Source organism: Scomber scombrus, chromosome 6, assembly GCF_963691925.1.
Source record: "Scomber scombrus chromosome 6, fScoSco1.1, whole genome shotgun sequence".
Taxonomy (NCBI): domain Eukaryota; kingdom Metazoa; phylum Chordata; class Actinopteri; order Scombriformes; family Scombridae; genus Scomber; species Scomber scombrus.
The window spans coordinates 26,200,513-26,218,819 of record NC_084975.1 but is presented as its reverse complement, the minus strand read 5'-3'; the positions used below and the strand labels follow the sequence as shown (position 1 = coordinate 26,218,819).

The window sequence follows — 18,307 nt, the reverse complement described above, 5'->3', positions numbered from 1 at the left end:
AATGATCAAAACAAAAATGGCTGAGTTCCAGCTAGCTGCTTCTGTTTCAGTGGCCAGGTATTTCACATGTTGTCATACTGTTACAGTTTACCAAGACACATGAATAGAACAGAGCCATCATTAGCATTATTATCAACTTCTACAGTTCCAGTCAAAAGTTTGGACATACCTTCCCTTGAATGAGAAAGTGTGTGCAAACTTTTGACTGGTACAGTATCACAAGTTAAAATGTCTGCTGTGAAAAATGTCTTAAATTAATGTGGAATAATTATGCATTTAATGGGAAAAACTGAGAAAACTGCTGTTCTGACTTTGTCCACTCTTTATCTTCAAACTGCTAGTTATGTCGTCACTCCAGATAAATAGTCTTGAGTAGCTACTTTTTCTGTGTGAGGTATTTGTAGCTGTTGATTAACAAGTGAGAGTGGATATGGCTTAAGGTTTTTTAATTAGCTGAATTGATTTTATTAGTGTCAACACTGGAGTTTATAACGATGGTAGCTTTGCAGCCGTGTTTCCAGAGGTTTATTCAAACATCTGTAGTTCTTCTTGCCAAGTGGTAGATATCATTGCTGTCAGAAATCCCTGAAATCTCAGAATAACAACTCAGTGGCTGACGTGAACAGTTTTTCACACTCTGCTGCTCATAATTATATGATGTGGTGCATCTCAGCACATACAACCTCCCCAAACATTTGATATTGATTCTTATGTCCTACCATGTAGAAAGGATACTGAACAGTCTAGTTTCTTCAGGCTATAGTCATTATTAGGGTGCTTTTAAAATGCTATAGCAGTGTTATTTAAACATATAGTGATGTAGATTGATATTGATATAACCAAATGTTTGCAAATATGCCAAATTGAAACAAGGCAAGCCTGGTCTTTATTTAACGGTCACTCTGAATGTATTGATTTCACATTCAGTTAGCAGGCATTTGACTGGCCTGCTAAAAGGATGTCTTTATTGACATGCTGGACACACACACACACACACACACACACACACACACACACACACACACACACAAAATCTATTTAACCACTAAAACAGATGTGCAACATGCCCTGAGACTCTCATACACATACTTAATTATAGTGACCAATTATACTGGTATACCCTCGCATTTTATTAAAATAATGCACCATTCATCCAGAACAGTGTTGAAATTAAAAGATATTTTAATATCAATGCAGTGGAACAAAACAAAAAAGTTGTGATAATAACTGAACTCATGCTTATTCTACAAAGACATTCTAAAATAGCATGGAAAAAAATATCGGCACCCTTTAGAAGTTGTAAGAAATAATGGATTTGTAGTGATACTTTAAGCAGATTAAAGTGAGTGTAGCCGTTTAAAAGGAGAAAATAACTCAATCTGTTGTTTTGTACCACTGTGTTCATCACATTGAACATGGAAAACTAGAGAGTGGTCTGAAGACATTAGAAAAAAGGTAATAGCCAAGCATGGTCAACATAAAGGTTGACCCTCTCCAGTGAGCTTGATGTTCCTGTGACCACAGTTGCCAATATTATTAAGAAGTTTAAGGCCCAAGAAACTGTAGCCAACATCTCTGGATGTGATCCCGAAAGAAAACTGGCCCGAGAATGAACAGAAGGATTGCTCCAATGTTCAAGAAAAAACCAAGGAAATCTTGAATACAGGTCTAAGGTAATCATCAAGTTCAAGGTACAATAGTTTCAAGTTGCACCATCCGTCGCTGTCTAAATGAAAATGGCTCCATGTTAGAAGGCCCAGGTATATCGCACTTCTAAGAGCGAGACACAAAAAAGACTGGACTTTTCCTAAATGCATGTTGACAAGTCAAAGTCCTTAAAGCTTTTTGGTAAATAATATAAACCCTATATTTACAGAAGAAAAAGTGAAGCCTTCAAAGTAAAGAACACTGTGCCTACAGTGACACATGGAGGATGCTCAGTGATGTTCTGGGGTTGTTTTGCTGCCTCAGGCACTGGGTGCCTTGAATCTGTGCAGGGGGGGCCAATGATCAGAAGACTATCGAGGCATTTTGGAGCCAAACATACATCTCAGTGTCAGATAGCTATGTCTAGTCACAGGTCATGGGTCTTCCAGCAGGATAATGACCCCAAACATTCATCAAAAAGCACTCAAGAGTGGATGGGAAGAAAATGTTGGAGCTTTCTGAAGTGGCCTGCTGTGAGTCCTGATGTGAGTTCCACTGAACATGTGTAGCTACAAAATAAAAGTTACAAAAGTAAACAGTGTCTAATTATTGTAAGTTGTAAATCAAAAGCAAAGTTTCAGTTATGTTCGATATGAAATAAAGAATGATGGATACCATCTACGTCTGTGACTTCCAAAAAGGCAGAGGGCTACCAATATTTTCAGCCACGTCTCGTCTGTAACAAATGAGTACACATACCCTGATGTCCCGTCTCTTCAAACACACACACACACACACACCTGTCAGGTTATATGGCAGAGATGGATGGTGATAGATGGTGTCTGTCTGTCAGGTCTTCTCTCTAGTGCTGGTCTAATGAGGCGACTCACTGTCCTGACTGACACAACCAGTTCAGCAAGGTCAAAGACAAGTTCATGAATTACTAACCCATATCCATAAATAACCACAAGGTATCGGGGCAGAACCTCAGAGAGGGACTGAGGTATCTGCTCAATATCAAGTTTTCCATTAAAGAACAAAGTTTCCGTTCTGTTTGATAAGACCTTTTCAGGACCAGGTGGGTCAATTAAGAGAACATTCAGATTCACACTTAATCTATCTTCATTAAATCATGTTCTGAAACAAGAAAAGTACATTTGGGAGATGAGCACTTAGTCTCAAGACTATCAGCTGTACCCATGTATGAATAATTCATTTCACGGCATGAGAGCAACATGTCACTTTAGGCACCACAAAAAAGAGTATCACTCCTCCATCTTCATCTTTTAATACCTGTCAACATTCCACCACTCCTAATGACTCTTACACTTCAGAGACACACCAGAAAAAACATAGCCCCTTTTATACAGAGAAGCTGCATTATTGCCATAATGAAAGACCCATCATTATGCTGGCTTTGCGTTTTTACACCTTCTGGATATAATGTTAGTGTTGCAGAATCATAGGCTTGACTTGTAACACAACAGCATTGGTGTCTTGTGTAACTGGTACCATCATGCTGTCTGTCCCTTTTACATGGACATCGTTCAAAAATGTGACTAGCTCCACCGCTGGCTTAATGGAGGAACAATGACGCTGCCCCATACTGTGTTTGTACTTTTTATGCTGAGCAGCAAGGTAGAATAATGGTGCAAAGTTCCCACCTTCATGAGGCTGTGTAAAAGGGGCTAATGACTAGGAAAAACAGCGTTCTCCCTCTAAAAGGTAATTACAAAACCTATCTTTTGTTAAAGACAGTGTTTTTATATTCTGCAAAAAAACAACAACACACACACACACAAAAAAACCTACAAGCAAAAAATGATCTCCACTAGCACTTCCTGAGAGCAGAGGTGTGTTATTTTATTTCCATTTTTTAAATATTCTGCCCAAGTAATCTAATAAGCTCAATGGTTAATAAACCACCTCTCACCTACCTGACTTCATTTGACTTGCTAATTAAACTTTTCTGTTATCTGGGGTCTAATTAAACACGCTGAAAGTTGAAAGTAAGCAGAACACTTCTGTGTGTTGAGGATATGTAAATGCAGTTTGGTTGGGTTGAATAGTTTCTGCCTTTGTGTTCGTGTGTGTGTGTGTGTGTGTGTGTGTGTGTGTGTGTGTGTGTGTGTGTGTGTGTGTGTGTGTGTGTGTGTGTGTGTGTGTGTGTGTGTGTGTGTGCGCTTGTGTTTGTTGCACCTGATTCGGTCTGATTCGCGGTGCTGCCTGGGTGTTGCAGATAAGGCTAAGTGGCAGCATCATCATAAACTGCACTGCACCGTTCAATAATTACATTACTGTGACAATATACTGGGTCAAAGTCAGAAACAAATGCAACACACATGCATATACAAAAGCACTCACTATTCTGGTCTGTGACACACAAGGAAATTCACACATATTGCTGACATTGCTGTATTCAAATGTCATCAAAACGCACAAACCTATGGGAAGTGCAAATATCTTTCAAAATAACACAATGACTTAGGGTCACAACTCTTTAATATTGTAATAATGATGCTATGTCGGCAGTAGTACTTAGCACAAGAAACAGCATTTGGAAGAGGAAGTTTTAGATTTAAATGTGGTAAAATATGTCGGGTGGAAGTGGAGAAATAAAAATGATTTGCTTTTCTTTGAGAACTAATGTCAAGTTGTTGCCCTGGAGGAAAAATCATTTAGCCCCCAGCAGGAGTATTGTGTCGATTGATCAATGGCTGCTTCGAATGAATATTCAGCTGTTAGATAACCTGGACAACTCAAACAAGTTACCGCTGCTCAGTGCTGAACAGCAGAGAACTGAGACTGTGAAGGACGGCCACGCTGTGAATTTATGAGGCCGTACGTTTCTGGAATATATCAAACGTGCTAAGTTGTTCTTGCCTGGGTAAGAATTAAAATTCATTTTGCAACATTAAAGACAATGAATTAGGCACTGACTGACACTGAGCGCACAGCCTTTAAACAATCCCGTCACACTTCCAGTGTCTGCTCTGCCCAAATTCTCCTGATGAGGTTATCCAGAACAGATTGAAACAGCTTTCAACACTTGAGGGCTAACAGGTTTAAGGATGACCGTGGGGTCAACACCAGCTATCAAGAGTCCCATATCTTCCTTTGTTTATGGTCTGGTAAGCGCTTGCTGGCTTCCACAAACAAGATATCAAATACCAATTGCGGCTCTTTGCTTGGTGACTCATAATAAGGTGTTGTAGGCGAGAAGTTGTTGTAGGAGAGTGTTGGCTGGTTAAATGTGATAAAAAAACTAAAAAACAACAATGTAAAGAATGTAAACTGCAAATAAAAAATATCTTAGCAGCCAAGATAAAATGTGTTTAAATGGTGAGGTTTAGCTATACCAGCTCTGACCAGTAGGGGAGGATGTTGTTCCACTCTTTATAGGATGTAATGCAGTTCATGATAAAATGTTCAAACTTACTTCATTCACATCATACTAGAGATAAAAAACACACATTTCCTGACTTGCCCAAACTGTGCTTTCCCCCAGTCCTTTTCCCTTGTCCCCCCAACTTTTACTGCACCACGTCTGACACTTAGCCTGAGGTCACATTTGCCTTTCAACATATTATTTCCTCTCGCTCCCCCCTATCGGCCCCCAAATCCCTGTATCATGAGGTCAGGACTGTTAATGTGGCATCCTGGGGCTGCCACTGGAAGTCACTGCAAAGTCATAACTCTGAGTCAGCTCAGTGTAGAGACCATTACAAAGACTCTATGGCAGTGGCACACAGGCTCCATTTATATTTTGTTCTTGCTAGTGATAAAAAAGACAATAAAGTAGGGAGTTTTTAAAGAACTATACTATCTTTAACAATGCTTAATGGAAACTGACATCGAGGAAAATCAGCCTATTTTTTGCTGACCTTTCATTGTGTAGTTACAGCACTATTTCTGTAAAAGGGTCAAATAAAGTAGAGCTCATGTAGAGCGTACCGATGCACACACATGCATGAACATGTGCATACAAATGATAATGAAGGTGATCTGGCTAAGAAACTGAATTCCAGTCTAATCATGTTGATTCTCTCTCAGCCATGGTACCTGTCACACGGTGCTACACTTCATGTATAAGTCAGAATGCTAAACACACTCCCACAAGGGAGGACATTCTTGTGCACGTGTCATGATAACATCATGACTTAAATTCTTGCATTGTTAATGAGACAGGAGAGATAAAATACCTCACTGCTACATGGGCGTGCATAAAATTCAAGCCAATAAGGCAACATGAAACAAGACGGAAGTGGTATAGCACACTTCTTTCAGTGGAAAGCTAATATGTCTCCACCCTTATTTTGTTCTCTGTTTTCCCAACATGCATCAGAAAGGCACTGTTTCCTAGGAACAACTGTTAACACCTACATTGTGTTGAGGAAAGCAGCACACAAACATATTAAGGAAGGAAACAGCAGCAAACCAGTATGTAAGCAGACTGACTAAGTTGAGGGAGAGAGGACAATCCAGGTCACTCTTTTAAATCTATTTAACATCACAGCATCCACGATGGCTGCAACCATGTATATTCAGTTGTATTCAGCAGAAAAAGCTCTGTGCTTTAGTAAATAAATCACAGTAGCATGCCAGATTCATAGCACATTGAAATCACTCTGGGGTTAAACTAGGGCTGGGCGATCAAACATCACAATATTTATAACCAAATATCTTGATATCGATATTTTGATAATATTCTAGGGATGTAGCCTTTAAAAGCAGGAAAAGACAACACTTATTCCATATCATGATATTACGATATTCAAAATCTAAGATAATATCTGTAAAATATTATGATATGGATGTAATATTGATTTATTGCCCAGCCCTAGGTTAAACAGAGCAGGACCCAGCAAAAATACTGTATATCAGTGATAAATAAATCAGCAAGACATGCCATCTTTCTCCAAGTGTGGGGAAAAGAAGCAGAAACCGCAGGTATTCAATCAGCAGCACAACTAGTTATCACACTGACAACAAGTGACAAGTTATTCTCTGTTACACCCTTTCTTTCAGTGTACGTTTGTGTCTTTAGGAAAGTGGAAAAAGAGGTCAGTGAGCAGGAGACAGGTGTTGGCAGGCGAGCAGCTTGGATTGTTGTAGATAACCCTGCTACGGCACACATGTATTTTGGCAATCTCAGATGTTCCTTCCGAAAGGAGATGGAGACGGAGACGGGGGGGAAGGAAGAGGAGGGGAAGTAGATGAAACAGGAACAGAAAGACAGGAAGAAGAGAGAGAGAGAGAGAGAGAGAGAGAGAGAGAGAGATAGAGAGAGAGAGAGAGAGAGAGAGAGAGAGAGAAAGAGAGAGAGAGAGAGAGAGAGAGAGAGAGAGAGAGAGAGAGAGAGAGAGAGAGAGAGAGGAGGAGGAGGAGGAGGAGCAGTGGAGGAGTGTGGGAAACAAGAGGCAAAAGATGAATAAAGAGAAGGGAGGTGTGCTGTGCGGGTGGCCGGGAAATAACAGGAAATGGAGCGCAACATGAAATATGCTCAGAAGTAGTTACATATTTGGATAAATCACAGCGACGCGTCTCGGGGTAGAAGAAACCAACCTTACACAGAGTTGACCCTGATCTGCTGGAAAGACTTAAGCGATGGAGGGATGGAGGGAGGGAGGAGTGGACAGTTGGGACGAAGGGCAGTTATGATCTATTCTTGTCTTGACCCCACCATCCCCCCCTATCCTGGCTGCTCTCTTTTGAAACCAGACCTCTGGACCACCCTTCTGAGAGGGAGGGAGGGGGGCGGTCATGCTCTGTTTTAGTAACCTGAGTCACGGTGGATGAACTCGAATATGAAGATTTGACCCAGGGATGCTGGTCTGTGTTTTCTGTCCAACACAAAAGAACACAGGGTACTTTATTATTTGCAACATGTGCACACACCGAACACCGAACACAAATAGATACTCAGATAGGAACTGTTGGATATCATCGGCCCTCTGAGAAAACAGACAATCCACCACCAACGGGTTATCATGAATTATGAGAGAGTTTAAGCGTGGGCCTTCATATTAAAGGAAAAAAGAAAAAGAAAAAACAGGGCTGATGAAGAGTAATGCACCAACTCTTTCTGAGACAACAGAAGCACAGATGCCTCAGATAAATATGATCATCACTATCATGGTCCACACACGGGTACTTTCTCAATCAATTACAGTAAAAGAATTGCCACTGACAGTAAAACACACATATTGTATTTTTCTCAGTAAAAATATATATTCCCCCTCTTCTTGTATCAGCCGAAACGGACAGTTATCATAATTTACGTCTTTAATAATGCATTCTTCTCTGCGTGATCAGAGTTTTTTTACACGATTCCATCAGTCAATTTCACTCCTCAGGCTGTTATCTAATAAAAAAAACTGAACTTAGATTGAATTTCCATCAACCCATTTGTAAAAGCAATCATCTGGAGTGTCTGTAAAAAAAAAAAAAAAAGCACAATTACCAAAAAAATAAGACACCCTATAAAAGAGTGACCCTGAAAATCATCTCGGAGGGGGGGCTCGCTCGCTTACTCTGCCGCAAGTGGATGCTGATATTGGTCTTCTTAATCTTAGCCCTCTCCATCCCTTCTCCGATTCTCCCTTACTCTGCATCCGTCCGCTTCATCCCTCCCATGCCACACACACACACACACACACACACACACACACACACAGTCCAGCTCAGAATAGACTAATCTCATGTGTGACCGTACAGTGACTCATATATCCATAGGACATTTCTGCTTTGCCTTGCACTTTCTTACAAATCTTAATATCAACCAAACCGTTCTTTTCATTACCCCTCAGGCTTTATCATTTATAGTGTGCAGCAGCATCCGTATTGTGCATGTGCAGTACCGACTCTGTGTCATGTCTACACACACAAAGCCAAAATGTACTATACAATAGAGAATAAATGAAATGATAAGGTGAAAAAAAGAGTGACCATCAGAGAGGTTAGGAACATTGAAAACAGCAGTCTTGCCATTTAAGCTTTTCCAATGGCCCCCTCTTTTGGCAAGAAGTGGGAGCTGAAGTACTCCCAGTATGCACCCCTTTCTGCTGACATGCAGAGAGGGGGGAATACTGGATATATCATTTGATATCCTGACATGATTTGTAATTACTGTTAATACACAGCAGTTGCTTTGCTATGTCAGACATCATTGTTTGATTAGTTATGACGGATGCCGTCCTGGGTTACCTGAAAGCCGGTGTTGCTTGGTGCTGACTCGATTGGTGTTTTGGACCGTGCAGCAGAGGTGGATCATGGCAAACATGGTGAGGATCATGACCATGCTCTGGAGCAGCAAAGTGAGTTCAAACTGCTTCCCTATCCTGAAAAGACATGGTCAAAAATAACCAATCACATAGAACTTTTAGAACATGGATAAAAACACAGTTCAGATGACAAATGATTATTGTGTTAGCAATTTAAGTAATAAACAAAGTGTGTTAACGTCACAGTCGCTACACAAGAATAACTATTCCATTATAAGGGTTTCATTACAGAAAAGACCTTATAAATAATACAATGTTCCATCCAGATGCTATAAAGAAATCATTACACTTTCTCTCCCTCCCCTCCAACTGGAACAATGACCTGTGTTCCCTGATGTGTAAAACCATTTCAAAAGCGACCGGCATATGGCTCTGATTATATCATCTCATTTTGATCCGTGGTTTTACTTCTATTCCATTAACTTCTGACACCTTAGCTGATGTGAGGGATGACCTTGTAAATTGCCTGTGCCTTCAAAAGGGCAAAAAAGAAGTAAGAGCGTAGATTGTATTTTTTTTAACAATTTCCCCTCTCCTGCATCCTCACCAGAAGAAGATGCGCAGGATGTTGGCGATGAGCAGCACCAGACAGACTCTGGTGGAGAAACCCTCGGTGTTGTTGCTCCTCTGGATCTCCTGATACTGGGGCACGTAGGGCAGGGCTCCCCCAAACACCATGAGGCAGGACGCCAGCCAGGACAGCAGCGTCCACGAGCCCTCCATATCCTCCTCCTGCAGACCCACATCTGCATCCATCACGCTGAGAGAAGATCAGGGGTGTCCAGGTGGTGTGGAGGTTGCACCTGAGCAGCAGAAAGATGATGGGATTTATCAGAATTGCTCTGAGGCAACTGGAGGTCACCACCACAGTCTGAGATTAACATTTCCCGAGTACCACATAGCAGTAAAACTAATGTGATTATATTTAAATTAAGTATTTAACTCATGTATGGGCCAGTTTGTCTTTTGCCTGATTTAAATGACTGGCTCTCCTGACTGCACAATACTCTCTTTCACCACAACATAATCTAATTAAAGCGTAATGGCTGCAGAAAACTAACTTGTGCAAACTTTTATATATATTTTGAGGAAATAAAACATATATCATACATTATACCAGTCTGTTTAGGTAGTAGAATGACTCTTGAGTTCCTGGTGATAAAAATGTCCACACTACACAATTTTTATATTCTTACCAGTCTATAATGTGCACAGTAGCATGAACATGCACATTTCAGTCATTGACTATGTGATACTCTGCCTGCTCTGCACATAAGGAATGTTGAACTACTATGTAGGTGCAGACTTGTCTCTGTAGCCACAGTGCATATTTTTCAGTCAACTAGTGTTAACCTTTTTCCCCTTTACCTCCTTTTTTTATTAAAGACACCACCTCTCATCAATCAAAAGACAGAATTTTGCCTACTGACTGATAAAAACAGACGTATCTTAATTATTGTTTTATTAATTTAGTAAAATGCCAAACAGTTTCAAACTACATGATTTCTGTGTATGGGTCAGTGATGTTTTTTGTTTCCATGTGGTTTAGTCAAATTTAAAGTGGTTAAAATTGGAAAATAAATATATGAATAACTTCAAAACATTCTTTTTTGTGGACCCAGCATCAAATTTCTGCTTTTAATCCATTTTGAGAGAATATATTAGAGGATTATGGCAAAAATGTTTAAGTGGTGTAACCATAAAAACTTTGTACCAAATAATTCAACTTTCTTAAAAACGCTAAATTCTCAATAAAACACCATATCAACTAGTTTGGCATGATCTTACATTATAACTTTTATATTAAATAAAGGTAATGGAATACAATTGTTCTAAATATTACATTTAATCTGGGGAATCATGTCAATCAGGAACCATTTACATTTTTTTTTAAAGTCAAGTAATTGTATGTATAAGTCCACTTAAATACACTGTACTGTAGGTGGTAATATATTTAATATTTATCATTCTTTTGTGGTTACACAATTTGACATTTTCAGGAGCATTCAGTCTTACTTTTGGTTTAAAAAAAGGTGCAAATGTTGTTTCAAATTACATGAAACCAACAAAAACACAAAATGTACATTTTAACTAACCTGATGCTGCTTTTAAAACTATTTTTTAAGATATTTTGGAATTACTCATCTTGCCAAACCTTAGTCATCACTGAGCCATATATTTTGATTGATTGCTTGATTATTTTTACATATTTTGACCGTTATGCACCAAAACACAAAGGCAAATTCCTTACATGTGTAAACCTACTTGACTCTGAAAGCCTTTATTTAACAAGCACATGGAATAAATATGTGAAAAAAATTCCTAGCTGTAACCCAAAGGCACACACGAGCTGTATTGCATAAACATGCTCAGACGTGTTATGCAGGCTGCTGGCAGACATGGTGACACCTGAATAGTCACTGAATTATTGACCACCGCCACTGATATTATACACACATACTGCACAGCTCTGCCTCTGTGTCTGCCACCATCAGTGGATCACACCTGTCTGATGTTTAGAGTTGCAATGATTAGTCAAATAATTGATTAGTCGATCAATGGAAAATTAATCAGTATGCAATTTGATTTTTAAGCAGAAATGCCAAACATTTGCTGGTTCCAGTGTCTCAAATGTGAGGATTTTGTTGCTTTTTTGTCTCCTGTGGCAGTAAAGATATTTAATGACAACTTTATTTATTTTTCACTATTTTCTGACATTTTATAGACAAAACAACAAATTCATTCATCTAAAAATGTTCAGCAAATTAAATGATAATGAAATTAAATGTTGGTTGCAGCCATGCTTTATTTCAGCCAAACACAATGCAGTAGATTGTGCAGGCCTCAAAGGCAGGGAGTAAACAGACAAAAAGATCCTTTCTAGTTATTTTTAACATGTGGATTGATAAGTAATATTCTATTAGGTATATACACACAAACAAGTAAGTTATAGGTGTGTGTTTTATGTAACAGTTACATAGATGGACTGGGATTACAGTTATTAGATGCAGAGACAGAAGGCAAATATTGGGACACACTGCAGGATTGAACCGGGTGGAAGGTGTCAGTATTAGCTGCCACAGAGTGAAGATAACAAGTCATAATTCAAGTGTGTGCTTCCTACTACTGCAACTGACTTTCCTCTCAATCATAACCTCAGTGAACACATATTATCACCAGGCTGTCCTGTCTGCTTTATGACTAGCTCAGGTATTTAAGCACACCCTAATCCCTAAAATCATTTAATGCCTAGTGTTAGCCCGCATTCTTAGGAAATAATATAAGTTACCATAGGGACAAGTTTAACCACTTACATACTGTTTGGGTCAACTCTGACCTGTTTTGACATTTGACAGCTGTAACTACACCCCAAATGTTTTTTATTCTGAAATTTGATGACTTGTCATAAAGTGGTCCAAAATGCACAAAAATGAAAATATTTTAAAATGAATATTATTAATGAATTATAAAACATTTTTATCCATTGAGGCTGTTCTGGGTCAAATTTGAGCCATATCTATTGACATGTGTTTTTGTTAAATAAATAGTTAATAGTTGTAATAAGATAGTAGTTATGAGGATTTCTTTTTATGATGTAGCAGTGAAGACTGATGGCTCTAATGGTTATACAATAAACCCCACAGTTCCATAAAGTTCTTGTCATTTTCACTTTCTATAAAATACATTTACATCATTATTGCTATGTTATATTTTATGTCTCAAGGTTTAGTTTTTTTTAGTTTAGTTTCAAGGTTTATTGTCATTTACATGTTTGCACATGAAACAAAATTTGTACTCAGGTCCAGCAGCGTACAATACAATGAGTATGTGTTGAATACTCATTGTATTTAATTACACATTTATTGATCAGTCAGATTGACTATTGATGCTCTTAAACACATCTGGTGTTCAAAATTTGGTATAGAAACTTTTTATGAGGGTGTTCTTAGACTGGGTCACTGACCCGCAACATGCTGCAAGGGTGAGGAATATGAACAGTATGTGACGGTTAATATTTCCCTCCTTCTAACAAGCAACTTAGAGAACAAATAAAGTCACGGGGTGTGATTCTTGTGTGAGAGTATGATTCATGATGTAGCTGCATTATAATCATAGTGTCAAATCTCAACTAGACAGTCACTGCATATCTTCTAAACCACTTTGTTCCCATATTTTTTTAGCAGCCAGTGTCATCTGACAAGTCATACATTATAGCTTAGAGTCAACACGGGTCAAAACACTAAAAGGTACTTTAGTAATGACAGCATCAGAAACCTTAGCAACAGGTTCTCTGGGGGTAACATTTTATTACTGTCAAGGTGCGACTGCTGGTAGTGCTTCAGTGCTGAACTAAGTGCTCTGTACTTGATGTTCTGAGCTGAAACGTCAGTGAAAGTCACAGAGGGAGAGTCATCCAGAACAGCAACACGAACAGGATCTGACTATCCATTAGACATCTGTTATTTCACACAACTCAGCTGTGAGGGCATGAGGACGCACAACCATACTCCAGCCAAGACCTTACTGCTGGGAGGACAGGGCAAGGCAGGTGGAGGCTGGTGGAGGGCAAAGCCAACTCTGAAGTCATTTATTCAAGTATATACACACTCTGTAAACAGATTTTATTTTTTAATAGTCCGACGTTGATGCCGATATTATGGAGTAAAACAATTCTGATATGGATAAATCAGCTGATATATACCTATAGAAAATACACATGAAAACACATTTTTTACAATGATCCATCAAATGTGGTTATCACTTGTAACAAAGATATGTGATGAAGACATATTTTACAGTTTAGGAATAAACCTTATTGTATTAAGTGGCATCAGTAAACAAAAAGAGTATTGATAACTATAAACAAAAAAACCCAGCCAAAAACAGGTATGTATCAAACTTGAATTAAGAAAAAGAATCAAATATCTATAAAATGCTGCCTTGATTATTTTAAAGCATAAAAAAAAAAATCGACATATATCAAAAACATATAGGCCAATAGCGATATATCTGAAAGGCCAATATCAGACGATAATATCAGCAGATCGATCTATCTGTTGGGCTCTAGTTAACTGTACATATCCATGTATCCTGTCATTAAATCCTTATTCACACTCACAAATTTATATCTACATTGGCATTTTTACTTCTATTTATATTCTGCTTTGTTGCACACACACAGTTTTAATCATGTCAACATGCCAGCACATGGTCCGCCCCCCTTGCACACAACAAATGTTTGGTACTGCCCCTCTCTTTCGTACACTGTTTGTGTTTATATTCAATGTTTACACTGTTTCTGTTGGCCACATTGAATTGCTTGTACTTGGAGAATAAATGATTCTCGTATGTCTTCCTGTCATTTCTGAGATCATTAACGATACAAAGTGAATGTATTATTGTTTTTTAACAAGTTTCCTAAAATTAAACGTTACTGAGGAATTTAACAATCCCCCTGCAGCCATTTCTTTGTGCCTCTGTTTGGAATAAACCATCACACAAGTAGCCACCAGTACAAGCATGAGAACATTTCTAGTACAGTGTGTTATGTAAGCAAAACATAGCTTAAAGGGGTTGGGCCAGCGACATTCCCCAACTTACACACATCAATTTTGGTTACTACAGTCACACACAGCAGCACACCAAGACACAGCTATTACAGAAGACATGCGTTGTTATTAATTAATATGACACCAAAATTAACGTGGGTAATGTCGTATTCACAACTTTGAGGTTAAGAAAAAAAAACAACCCAAAAGCAAATATCCTCTGAGAAAAGTTTACGTTCAAAACCCCGCAAAGCACGCACAAAGATTATGTTAGCAACTTTATCCCTCACAAAGTTTTTTTTTTTTTTTTTTTTAAAGAAAGAAAAAAGTATGAACAACTTCCAGCTTTTCTTACCTTCATTTACTTTCCTTCACCTTATCAAAAACACACACCCGCACATTCACACGACTTGCTGCTGCTTCCCAAACACACACCGAGCTCTCTGGCAGCTTCAACTTTTCAAATCCCAACTCGTTCCTGAGAGGAAGAGAAGAGACACGTGCACGCGCAGGCAGGCACGCACGCAGTCCACACACACACACACATACACACACACACACACACACACACACACAAACAAACACACACACACACACACACACACACACACAAGCACTAGTCTTTTCTGACTTATCACAGTCGTTAATTAAACATGTAGCTTGCTAAAGAAGTAGCCTAGCTCTGCGGAATAAACGCTATGAATGACTAGTGTGTGGGGTTAAACTAAACTACTAACTACTGTACATCTCGAGCCCACTCCTTAAAAACTCAATATCCCACATTTATTTGCACCGCGAACACTCGCGAGACTTTCGGTAAACAGCTGACTGTGTAGTGGGTGGTGCGAGCTGAGGGACTGCTATCTTTTCTACACTTCCAAAGCAGATAGCGAAATACTCGGTAAACTGCCGGGCTTCACGTCAATACTGTTCAGGCTCTGATAATCATTCACTGCGCAGCATGGCTGAGACGGATCCCAAGTCGGTGCAGGACCTTACCAATGTGGTGAGTCGTGATGGCGACGGCGAGCTAGCTGTTAGCCACATTAGCTCAGCTAGCAGTGTGCATTAAGAGGGCTGCTAACGAAGGCAAGCTAGTTAGCAAGCTAATGTTAATGTTTCCCCCCGAGTGTAGCGCTTCTGGCATGTTTAATACTTATTCGGCTGTGTAATAAATTGTGTTCAGTATGTTTAATAAAGTTGAGAGAAGCTTCATTAGCTTATGTAATGGTCAGTTGGTCTTGTTATCAAATGACATCATAAAATCCCAATAGGAGCGTATAGCATTACATAAACAACAGAGTGCAGGGCAGTGATGTGTGAGCAGAGCTGCTTGCACTTATAGTTAACTGTTCATTCTTTCCATCATATTGAATAATGATGCACAGTTTCAATGAACAATAAACTTTCTATTTATATTCTATTTAATGTTTTGGCAGATAGGTGAGGTAATGTTTCTGACTGTTACCATGGAGATGAGCATTAGAAGAGGCGTTAAACTTTCAAACTTTTAACAATTGCCTGTGATAGTTTATTTAGTCGTCTAAATTATTTGCATTGACTTTTTATTCATATACATACTTTGATATGTTTCTTAACACTGTGCGTTTATAGAAAAACGTAGAATAATGTTTAGGAATTATATTTAACCTGACGAGTACGGTTTAGACCTGCTCCATGTGTAAAGTGCTTTGAGATGACTTTTGTTGTGATTTGGCGCTATATAAATAAAGACTGATTGATTTAACCCTTTCACGCATTGTGTTCACTGCAGTGGACAGCTATTCAAATGCTGTTTTCTTATGTATGTAAGGATTTTGATGGCATAGTTACACTTCAGCCACCACAGTGGACACTAGTGCGTCATCCTATACATCACCACTAAACTTGCAGTAATGTTTTTGGTTGTAGATCAGTTGATTTGTGTTATTATAATGTAATAGTATATCATTTGGTGAAAGAAAAAATGAAGTTCAATTTTTTTTTTCATGCCTAAAGATAAATGAAAAAAATTAGGAGAAAAATCCAGACTGAGGTTATCATAATTCATGCATGAAAGGTTAAATGTACTTTTGTAAATGCTTTATTTATCCAGACTAGTCGCTTAAGATCATGTTACTACTTTATTGTAGTCAGTTCAGGTTTTTCACCTCTAATGAATATTCACATCAGTTCTCTCTAGTCTATATACTGTGTGTGTTAAGAGGAAATGATAAACTATAAATATGGTAACATGGGTACCTCTTTGGAACCCACTGATAGCCCATTAAGTCACGTTTTGTGATGGCAGGCAGAACATGCACAAACACACAGCAGCATGTACTTATGGTGCTTATATTGTTCTGCAGGATATTCTGGTCACAGTGAATTAAATAATCATCTCCCATGGTTACTGAGTTTTTACATTGTTGTCAAGGAAACAGATACTTCTCTTATCATAGTCCTGCTGCTTTTTTAAGATCATTCAATGACCAAAGGCATGGTGCATTAGAGTTGAAATGCTGTTTTTTTCTCCAGTGGGAGAAGTATTGGGCAATCCAGTTTTACAGTGTTATCACCTAAATTCTCTTGTTTTACTTACAATACCTCTGCTGTATGTTCCACAGGTCCAGACACTGCTGCAACAGATGCAGGACAAGTTCCAGACCATGTCAGACCAGATCATCGGGAGGAATATCCTAACATTTATTTGAAATTACAGGAATCGGGTGTTTATTGATTGAAATGCATTAAAATTCAGAAGTTTTAATATATAATAATATAATATAGATCTCCTGCAATAACAGATTCATGTTTCAGTGGGATTTCTCCAGTACTGACTGACTTAACCAGACATAGTTTATGTATGTACCTTAACTGTTTCTCCACTCGATGAAATGAGCACGCGTATTGATGACCTGGAGAAGAACATTGCTGACTTGATGACCCAGGCTGGTGTTGAAGAGATCGAGGCAGCACCGGAAAAGGCTAAAGAGGGTCAGGGCTCATCCTGAAGGTGAGACCGACGCAGCAAATCATCATCTCTGTACCATAAGAGATTCTATTCACGCTCTGCATTTTGGACTGAGGTCTAGGGTTGCATCTATATTCCCAACCATGTTAATATATAGTTGTCTTTTGCATAACTTACAGAATTCTGTATATGCACTCACCTCAAATCTTGACCAGCTTACTTCAATGTGGACCCCTTTTTTTTGTCTGTCTCACAGGTTCTTAAGAAGCGAGGCCTGAAGTCGGGTCCTATATTCAGGAGCAGCAGACTTCAGTTCTGAAAATGACTTATATTGATTTGGTGTGTCGTTGTGTGATATGCTTTTTTATATATTGAATATTGTGATAAACGGTTACAGTTATGTAATGACTTGAAAAGTGGAACGTTATTTGTAAGCTAGAATAGTGCGATGTGCCCTTCAGAGCTTAAAATGCTCGTGCAGGAATGCAACTCATGGATTTTGTGCACCGACCTGGAGGTTATTTTGCTTCCATCGTATATCATAATTAATTCGGTCCCATGAGGTGATGGCTGATGGAGACTTTTTTTTCACGCTAGCCTGTGCTGAGAAGTACACCTCGCAGGCAAACAGGCCAGTAAAACCTCCATCCCTACCAACATGGGAAATGGGTACAGTGAACATCTGAAGCCTGCAGTGTTTTACACAAAACCCTGTTAATACTGAGGTGTGGAATGCATTCCAATTCTAACAGATTTTCTTCTATTAAAGCTATTTAATACAATGCGATTTGTCATGTATTGCATAATAAATATTTGGCCAGGTGCTGAGTGAATTTAAAACAAATATAATCAACTGAGGTGCTCCTAGTGTTCTT

General features: G+C 38.8%; 2 protein-coding genes across 2 annotated transcripts in view; one reads left to right on the top strand and one right to left on the bottom strand.

The window, feature by feature from the left end:
• si:dkey-246g23.2 (solute carrier family 66 member 2) overlaps nt 1-14,958 on the bottom strand; it is a 62,181-nt gene extending 47,223 nt beyond the window's left edge. The window contains exons 1-3 of the mRNA XM_062420267.1: nt 14,835-14,958; nt 9,478-9,733; nt 8,854-8,987 (exon numbers count right to left, since the gene is read on the bottom strand). Of these exons, the coding sequence (XP_062276251.1) occupies nt 8,854-8,987; nt 9,478-9,686 (343 nt within the window). The 5' untranslated portion in view covers nt 9,687-9,733; nt 14,835-14,958. The remainder of the gene's footprint in view (nt 1-8,853; nt 8,988-9,477; nt 9,734-14,834) is intronic.
• A 352-nt stretch (nt 14,959-15,310) lies between these two features.
• On the top strand, nt 15,311-18,281 carry hsbp1b (heat shock factor binding protein 1b). The gene is made up of 4 exons (XM_062420268.1): nt 15,311-15,485; nt 17,086-17,152; nt 17,348-17,474; nt 17,689-18,281. Exons 1-3 carry the CDS (start codon nt 15,441-15,443, stop codon nt 17,470-17,472), a joined length of 237 nt encoding a protein of 78 aa, XP_062276252.1. The 5' UTR covers nt 15,311-15,440; the 3' UTR covers nt 17,473-17,474; nt 17,689-18,281.
• Nucleotides 18,282-18,307: the final 26 nt, after the last annotated feature.

Bases quoted from the DNA above. Each gene is read 5' to 3' on its own strand.
- hsbp1b (XM_062420268.1), top strand. From the start codon at position 15,441: ATGGCTGAGACGGATCCCAAGTCGGTGCAGGACCTTACCAATGTG. The intron at 15,486-17,085 runs GTGAGTCGTGAT...TATGTTCCACAG, and splicing joins TGCAGGACCTTACCAATGTG to GTCCAGACACTGCTGCAACA. The intron at 17,153-17,347 runs ATATCCTAACAT...CTGTTTCTCCAC, and splicing joins AGACCAGATCATCGGGAGGA to TCGATGAAATGAGCACGCGT.